Source organism: Dipodomys ordii, unplaced genomic scaffold, assembly GCF_000151885.1.
Source record: "Dipodomys ordii isolate 6190 unplaced genomic scaffold, Dord_2.0 Scaffold115, whole genome shotgun sequence".
Lineage (NCBI taxonomy): Eukaryota > Metazoa > Chordata > Mammalia > Rodentia > Heteromyidae > Dipodomys > Dipodomys ordii.
The window spans coordinates 162,589-172,167 of record NW_012267331.1 but is presented as its reverse complement, the minus strand read 5'-3'; the positions used below and the strand labels follow the sequence as shown (position 1 = coordinate 172,167).

The 9,579-nt window shown below is 50.0% G+C and overlaps 1 protein-coding gene across 1 annotated transcript in view; it reads right to left on the bottom strand.

Moving 5' to 3' along the window:
* The window catches only part of Sntg2 (syntrophin, gamma 2), a 152,639-nt gene that overhangs the window by 131,083 nt on the left and 11,977 nt on the right, over positions 1-9,579 (bottom strand). Inside the window, exons 4-5 of the mRNA XM_013028867.1 lie at positions 6,699-6,755; positions 6,550-6,607 (exon numbers count right to left, since the gene is read on the bottom strand). Coding sequence (XP_012884321.1) covers positions 6,550-6,607; positions 6,699-6,755 — 115 coding nt within the window. The remainder of the gene's footprint in view (positions 1-6,549; positions 6,608-6,698; positions 6,756-9,579) is intronic.

Genomic DNA, 9,579 nt, shown 5'->3' with positions numbered 1-9,579 from the left:
GAGGTGAGCTGCTCTCTGCGCAGTGCTCGGTGTTTCCTGCTCGCTTCAGCAGCAGGAGCGAGGTGAGCTGCTCCCTGCGCAGTGCTCGGTGTTTCCTGCTCGCTTCAGCAGCAGGAGCGAGGTGAGCTGCTCTCTGCGCAGTGCTCGGTGTTTCCCGCTGGCTTCAGCAGCAGCAGGAGTGAGGTGAGCTGCTCTTTGTGCAGTGCTCGGTGTTTCCTGCTCACTTCAGCAGCAGGAGCGAGGTGAGCTGCTCTCTGCGCAGTGCTCGGTGTTTCCCGCTCACTTCAGCAGCAGCAGGAGTGAGGTGAGCTGCTCTCTGCGCAGTGCTCGGTGTTTCCTGCTCGCTTCGGCAGCAGGAGTGAGGTGAGGTCTTCACCCTGAGCGCAGGATGTGTCCTTGGTGTGCTCACACTGAAGAGCAACAGTCCCCCTGCGGGTAGCCAACGTGTTCACTCTGAACAGCCACCGTGTGCATGGTGTCAGTGGCCATGACGGCCTTCTTCCTTCCAGGGGAGGTCTGCTTCCTGCTTTGCTCTGGGTCCCCTCGGGTGACAGCACGGGCTTGGTGCTCCTACTCCGGCTGGGGGCTGTACTTAGGGGTCCCTTCTGGGCCGCCACGAGGTGCTGAGGGCCGTGACTGCCATGACGCTCTCACTCCAGCACTGGCCGCACGCTTGCCCTCTACTGCGGGGGTTTGTCGGGGTGTTCTCTCTGGGTGCTGACTCTGTGATGGATGCTCTTGTGCTGGGCAGTGACTACGTGCTTGATGTTTTCAGCGTCTCTGTAGTGTGCAGATGTCTGACGTGCCACTCTGTTCTGATTGGTTTCTGGATGCCTTCATACCAAGTGGCAGCTGTGCTAAATGCATTTGCTCATGTTACTCAGCATTCATCGTCTCTGGGCCCCCCAGTGGGTGGTAACTATGCGCTTTCACTCTGTACAGAGCTGTCTTCTCCATGAAGACACTGTGCAGTTGTCATTCTGTGTTGGGTGTGTTCACATGGGTCGTGGCAGCTTATTCATTCTGCGTAGTGCCATGTGCTTGGTGCTCTCAGTCTAGACGATGACCATTCGTGGTAGCTCCATTCTAAGAGGTCACAGCCTGCTGACTGCGTCCATGCCAGATGGTGGTTGTACAGAATGCTGCCCCTGTGGGTGGACGCTGTGCTGGGTGAGTGAGCAGGCACTGGTGGTGTGCTTGGTGCATTCCCTGCAGTGAGTGGTGGGTACTGAGGCTTTGAGCCCAGTGTCCATTCTTGACACTTGCACTCGAGGTAGTGGATTCTGGTGGAGACTGTGCTCAGTGCGGTCCTTGGTAGCACTTATGTGCTTGACGTGTCACTCTGGTAGCGACGTGTGCACAACAGTTTCACGTTGAGCTGTGGTTCGTTTGGTGTCTTCCTGCGGGAGTGGCAGTGTGCTGGAAGTTTTCACTTGAATATGATTCACATACTCTGTATCTGTGTTTCATGATTTCACTCTGCTCAGTGCTCTGCCTGAGGCACGGGACCACCTTTAGATTTCAGTAGCTGTGCAGAGGAGTTGCTATTCAACATGGCAGTGTATGAGCACCCCTCCCCTCCCTCACAGCCCTCTCCCCTCACCCCTGCATTTTGTAGGATTCGTACTGGATTCTCGCCGGCATTATCCCCACTTCTTACTCTTGGTGGTGGTCATGTGCTGGAGTGTTCATTCTGGGTGCGCTCATCTGGCCATCTGCGTCACGCTGACTAGTGACCAAGTGTCTGACAGCGCCTCTCCAGCAGTGCGAGTGCTTGTGCTTCACACAGGCTGGCGTTTGCAGTCTTGCAGTGGCTGAGTGTCGGACGCTCTCATTCTGCTGGCGGCTGGATTTGACGCTTTGGTTCTGGCTAGGGTGTCCATGCACTTCTTTTTAAATGTCTGAACACAAAATGTGTGCTTGATATTTCTTCCTATTACTGGAAGAGTTTTGATGCTTCGCTCTGGGTGGCACCAGCTGTACCTGATGCTCCCGTTCGCAGTGCAGGCTGTGCTTTCCGCCCTGCACACCCGCCACATGCTTGGCGCCCTGGCCCCAGGGGCTGCTGTGCATCAATCCTGACATCTTGGAGCCACTCTGTGCCTGATGTTTCACTATGCGCATCACTGCTTTAAATTTTACTGTGGCTCTGAAGGTCTTGACTCTGTGATTGATTCATGCTCTATGTGGAATGACTACGCATTTCATAATTAATGTATTCACTCTGCAAAGCCCCACGCTTCCTGCGTTCCCTATCATTAGTGACTGTTTTAAGCTAGCACTGTGGTAATGACCACGTCTCAGAATCATGCAGATCAGTGCAGTGCACGGGGCAGCACAGTGTGAAGACTGCTGTCACGCAGGACGGTGCGTGCGGTGCTGCGCGCACTCGGTCAGGAACTGAGGGTGCTTCCGGCCGCTGGCTGTGCTCGATGCATTCCCTTCTTGCCATGAGTATTTGCATGGCATTGTCACTCTGAGGAGTGGTACGTTTTTCGGGGGTGAGCAAATTCAACCTGAGAGGCAAGTATTTGCAGAGCAATGGAGTCCGTTCCGCCAGGGGCTTGGCCGTGCTGGTCTTGCTGTGCCGGATTTGCTGGAGGTTCCCTGGCAGCTGGACGAAGGACTTCCTTCTCAGTGGGATTTTACGACATGGCCCCTCCTTGAGAGCTCAGTTTGGAAGTCACGGCTCCAGGCCCTCTGGTCACCCTCACCCACCCACGGCTCTCTAGGAACAGAGTGAGGCCTCTCTCTCTCTCCCCCTCTCTCTCCCTCTGCACACCAGGCTCTCTGGGTACAGGGATGAGACCTCTCTCTCTCTCTCTCTCTCTCCTCTCTCTCTCCCCCCCTCTCCTGACTCCCCCCCTCTACACACCATGGCTCTCTGGGTACAGGGATGAGGCCCCTCTCTCTCTCCCTCCCTCCCTCTCTCTCTCTCTCTCTCTCACTGCACACCATGGCTCTCTGGGTACAGGGATGCGGCCTCCTCTCTCTCTCTCTCTCTCTCTCTCTCTCTCTCTCCTCTCTCTCCCCCCCTCTGCACACCATGGCTCTCTGGGTACAGGGATGAGGCCTCTCTCTCTCTCTCTCTCTCTCTCTCTCTCCCCTCCCCTCTGCACACCAGGCTCTCTGGGTACAGGGATGCGGCCTCCTCTCTCTCTCTCTCTCTCTCTCTCTCTCTTTCTCTGTCTCTCTCTCTCTCCCCCCCTCTGCACACCATGGCTCTCTGGGTACAGGGATGCGGCCTCTTCTCTCTCTCTCTCTCTGTCTCTCTCTCTCTGTCTCTCTCTCCCCCTCTGCACACCGTGGCTCTCTGGGTATAGGGATGCGGCCTCTTCTCTCTCTCTCTCTCTCTCTCTCTCTCTCTCTCTCTCTCTCTCTCCCCCCCCCTCTGCACACCATGGCTCTCTGGGTACAGGGATGAGACCTCTCTCTCCACACACCTGCCTGAAAACTTCAGCTGCATGCCCCTATTCATGACCCATGTGTGGCCCCATGTGCATCTCTGGACAGATAAAAGTTTTCTTTCTGAATTTGGCACACAATCTTTCACCGACTCTCTTAATTTGATTCCCTGTTCTCTTTCTTTTCTGAGACAGGATCACATCCACGAATAGTAAAAACATACTAATGAAAAAGAAGTTAAAATGTTCTCAGAGATCATTGATGGAGCCAACAATGCATTTGGGCAATCTTCCTTTCGATTATGAATCAGTCAACCAGATGGCCTGCAGGAATTACACCGTGCTATTGCAGGATTTCTGTTCAAGTGCACTGAAGCCTGTAGCTCCCGCAGAGTGTCACACACCATCGGACTATTTCATTTCAAGGTAACAACAATGTGGTTAACATGTGGTTTTGCAATGCTTGAAAGACTTCAGAAAGAATGACCATGCAATTAATTGTTAACCTATCCTTCCATGGACAGTTATCACTACGCCTCTATTTCCTTTTTCATATTTTATGTGTGTGACAGGAGTAGACTCGAGCCCAGGGCCTCACGCACTGACTTGGCTGTTTCATCAAAAGCAGATTGTAAATTCAGTGGAATACCTATAAAACTCCAATATCATTCCTCATAGAATTACATTCATTACCACAAAAGTTCATATGAAGGCAAAAGGATCTTGAATTACGAAAGCAATAACTAAGTAATGAGTATTGCTAGACATATCACAATACCAAACTTCAGATTATACTAGAGAGCCACAGAAACAAAACAGCATGGTGGTAGCATAAAAACAGGCATGAAGTTCAACAAACAATGTAGAAGCTCCAGAGGTTAAACCAGGCACTTACAGCCAACAAAGGGGCCCAAAACATACAGTAGAGAAAACACAGTTTTTTTCAACCAATACTGCTGGGAAAACTAGGTATCTGCCCTCAGGATCGGGAAGCTGAACCTTTATCTATAACCTGTTCAAAAATCAATACCACTTGGACCAACCACCGGCACCAAACTAAGTCCTGAAACTTTCATCTACTACAAGAGTGTATGCAAAATCACCAGAATATGTAGGTGCACGTCAATGTCTGCTGAATAATATTCTAGACACCCAGAGCATGGCATCTAACATTGACAAAGGAGGAAATATCAAATTAAAGAGTTTCTGTACCACAAAATAAGCAACTATCAGAACAAAGTGACTGCCCATAGAATGAGAGAAAATCTCCAGCCAGTCAACAGAATACATGAGAACTCAAAAAAAAAAAACCAATTAGATAGCAAGAAAATAGCAATCCTACCAACAAATGCAAGAGAACGGAACAGACAGTTCTCATAAGAAATACATGGGAAAAAAGTGTTTGCTATTCCTGGCCATAAAGGAAATGCAAATCGAAGCAACACTGAGACCCATCTCATCCGGTCAGAATGGCCACCATGAAGAACACAAAATGATGTGTCATGGAGAGGATGCTGGGAACGAGGATTCCACGCACTGTGGGAATGTTAACTGGTGTAGACTGGTGGGATTCGTATGGTGGTTCCTCAAAGAAGTAGATCTTTATAATCCTCCCACTCCACTATGGTTTGTACCTGGAGGAGAGTGAATCCATGCACCAGAAAGACTCTTGCATAGCCACATTTATCATAACAATGTCACAATGGACAAAAAGAGACAAATAATGGAATCAGCCAGGATTCCCAGCAACAAATGAATGGATAAAGAAGATCTCTGTCTGTCTGTCTGTCTGTCTCTGGCCCCCCCACCCTCCCTTCTCTCTCTCTCTCTCTCTCTCTCTCTCTCTCACACACACACACACACACACACACACACACACACACACACACACACACACACTAGAATGCTACATAGCCATAAGGAAAAATAAAATGTTATCCTTTGCAGGAAAATGGACACAACTAGACAGCCAGCATCATACTGAGACAAGCCAAGCTCAAAAACCAATATATATATATATAAGCGAGGTATTTATATTCCTGGACAGGCACATAAGTCTAAATCTATCCACATGCGTAATTACTTAGATGATAAAACACAGTCCTCGAATGAAGCTGCGAGTACTCAGGAGCTGGAGAGGAGAGAATGGAAAGAGGAAGCGTCTGCCAAACTGTGTAACACATTTCAAGTACATACAAGGACAACGAAACTGCTGGCGGGTGGAGGGAAGGGCAGGAATCAGACCCGGCAGGGAGGGTCTGGTGAGGGGCCCTGGGCTAAGGGAGGCAGAAGAATGTGGAAGACTGCTGAAATAAGTTATCTGCAGCTAGTAACGCTGGCGGGGCGAGACTGTGAGAGAGGAGGTGAAACGGATCGGAATACAGCATAAACTTGTGGAGATACCACAGCAAAATCTCAATCAAACCTCCATCAAAGCAAGTCAGGTGCTGTGGGCAGGGGCTGGTGCGAGGGGACCGACGGGGAGAGCAAGGGCAAGGTGCCGCGTACACGGCTGTGAAAACGGGGTTTTCCGGGTTCGTGGGGGGAGGTGGTGAGGAGCGACTGACTGTAACACTGTCCATGTAGGCAAATCACAATGAACCCCCTCACACAGCAACTGATGCTAATGAAACACGCGGGAGAAAGACCACGCTCCACTCGTGTGCAGAACTCACACGGGGACACCGCCAACTTCTGCCTCTGCCCCGAACCCACTGGACACCTGAGGCCCTGCGTCTCCTGTCCCTAGTCTCCGTGTCTACTGCCCTGCAGTGCTTCTTTGAGGGACAGAGTGGCAGTTACAGGATCATGACAGCGCCCGGACACTGAGCGGTGGCATGCTCAACCCTTCCCTGGGTCTGCAGTCTGCTGTAGGTTTGTTACCCTTGATACTCACGGACTGTAGTGCTCCACTGAGCCCTCTGTCAGTAGCTAACCCCCCCCAATTTTTAAACATGCCTTACACCCTCAAACCACGAAGGTCACCAGTACCCAGGAGAATGAGTAGATGCATCAAAGAGGGAATCGATACGTCCCTTAAGGCTGGAAGGACCAGCAGGACCAAAAAGGGCAGCACCTCTCAGGGAAAAACCATTTTTTATCACTTAAAATACTTAATTACCTGACCACCAGCTGCGACCCTTACCTGCCTGGCCTTTGAATATCTTGGATATGACGACAGGAACACTATGCTCAGCCCCACCCTGAAAGAGAGATCGTTGAAGAAGCTGGTCAAAGGGCTGGCGGGTGGCACCTCCCGGGCGCAAGGGAGGAAGGAGAAAAGCTCTGCCCTACCTTGATACTCAGGCCCAGGCCGCCCACGGGCTGTCGCCGAAGAGTCACAGTTCTGTGCTTTAGAAAAAAGGAAATGTAAGCTCAAATATATTATCTGAAAAAAGGAAAGTGCACAATACACATGTAGCTATTTTAATTTCTGAAAGTAATTGCAAAAGGAGAATATAACAAAAGTTTATGAATACCATATGTTTTAATCAATGTCACCACTTTCAGCATTTTCAAGGGTCTAGAAAGGAAGAAACAGCAGGGACCAACCTACAAGAAATTCTCTCAAGGCTTATAAGAAAAGCCTCCAGACAATAGAGCATGGAAGACCCAGTCTGCATACACCACAGACTACTCAGAGTCAACCCACACTACAACAGCCATGCCCACCAGACAGCCAGACCACCTCACAGTCATCCCCACCAGACAGCCAGACCACCTCACAGTCATCCCCACCAGAGAGCCAGACCACCTCACAGTCATCCCCACCAGAGAGTCAGACCACCTCACAGTCATCCCCACCAGATAGTCAGACCAGCTCACAGACGTCCCCACCAGACAGTCAGACCACCTCACAGTCATCCCCACCAGACAGCCAGACCACCTCACAGTCATCCCCACCAGACAGTCAGACCTCAAGTCATCCCCAAAAGACAGACCACGACACAGTCATCCCCACCAGACAGTCAGACCACCTCACAGTCATTCCCACCAGACAGTTAGACCACCTCACAGTCATCCCCACCAGACAGCCAGACTACCTCACAGTCATCCCCACCAGACAGTCAGACCACCTCACAGTCATCCCCACCAGACAGTCCGACCACCTCACAGTCATCCCCACCAGACAGTCAGACAACCTCACAGTCATCCCCACCAGACAGCCAGATACCTCGACTCATCCCCACCACACCACTTCACAGTCATCCCCACCAGACAGCCAGACCACCTCACAGTCATCCGACCAGACAGTCAGACCACCTCACAGTCATCCCCACCAGACAGTCAGACCACCTCACAGTCATCCCCAGCAGACAGTGAGACCACCTCACAGTCATCCCCAGCAGAGTCGCTCACTATCATCTGAGCCTCAGTGATAGCAAAATGGTATATATATATATGTATATATATATGTATATACACATATATATACATATCAATATCAGAGAAAATATAGTTCTCCTTTTAAATCCTTATCAGATTATAATATTTTATCATAACATTATTGACATTTAGTATTTCCAGGAATAATATTGAGATAACTTGAGTATTCTTAATATTTCAAAGGGAATATGATAATAATTCATCATCTTCAGCAAAATGAGTTAGAAAAATACCTTTAATATTTGTTTAAGAAAACTGGATGAAACTATTGTCTATTTTCCAGGTAATCCAAAGAGATTCTTTAATATTTATTGTATAAAGGGAGTTACAATATTACTTTCTATAAATATGAACTATCCATTTAAGTATCTCTGAAACTTGTTTCTATTCCTGAAGAGTGTATACTGTGTAGGAAGTTTCAATGGACTGAACTGCATCTCCTTCAAATTCAGAAGATGAATTCTTTTTGTTTGTTTTTTTGTTTGTTTTACAGTTAGTCCTAGGGCTTGAATCAAGTCCGGGACACTGTCCCCTATGTTTCTTCTGTTTTTGGGGTCAAGACTAGTGTCTATCACTTCAATCAAAGCTCCACTTCAGGCATTCATGGTGGTCAACTGGCAAGGCTGTCCCTGAAGATGATGTGTACATGCGCACTGTCCCAGGAGGACTGTTCCTGAAGATGACGTGTGCATGTGCACTGTCCTGTGAGGACTGTCCCTGAAGATGACGTGTACATGTGCACACTGTCCTGTGAGGACTGACCCTGAAGATGACGTGTACATGTGCACTGTCCTGTGAGGACTGACCCTGAAGGTGACGTGTACATGCACACTGTCCTGTGAGGACTGACCCTGAAGATGACGTGTACGTGTGCACTGTCCCTGAAGATGACGTGTACATGTGCACTGTCCTGTGAGGACTGACCCTGAAGGTGACGTGTACATGTGCACTGTCCTGTGAGGACTGACCCTGAAGGTGATGTGTACATGTGCACTGTCCTGTGAGGACTGACCCTGAAGATGACGTGTACATGTGCACTGTCCTGTGAGGACTGTCCCTGAAGGTGACGTGTACATGTGCACTGTCCTGTGAGGACTGACCCTGAAGATGACGTGTACATTCGCACTGTCCTGTGAGGACTGTCCCTGAAGGTGACGTGTACATTCGCACTGTCCTGTGAGGACTGTCCCTGAAGGTGACGTGTACATGTGCACTGTCCTGTGAGGACTGTTCCTGAAGGTGACGTGTACATGTGCACTTTCCCGGGAGGACTGTCCCTGAAGGTGACATGTACATGTGCACTGTCCTGTGAGGACTGTCCCTGAAGGTGACGTGTACATGCGCACTGTCCCAGGAGGACTGTCCCTGAAGATGACGTGTACATGTGCACTGTCCTGTGAGGACTGTCCCTGAAGGTGATGTGTACATGCGCACTGTCCTGTGAGGACTGTCCCTGAAGGTGACGTGTACATGTGCACTGTCCCAGGAGGACTGTCCCTGAAGATGACGTGTACATGTGCACTGTCCTGTGAGGACTGACCCTGAAGATGACGTGTACATGCGCACTGTCCTGTGAGGACTGACCCTGAAGGTGATGTGTACATGCGCACTGTCCTGTGAGGACTGTCCCTGAAGATGACGTGTACATGCGCACTGTCCTGTGAGGACTGTCCCTGAAGATGACGTGTACATGTGCACTGTCCTGTGAGGACAGACCCTGAAGGTGACGTGTACATGCGCACTGTCCTGTGAGGACTGACCCTGAAGGTGACGTGTACATGTGCACTGT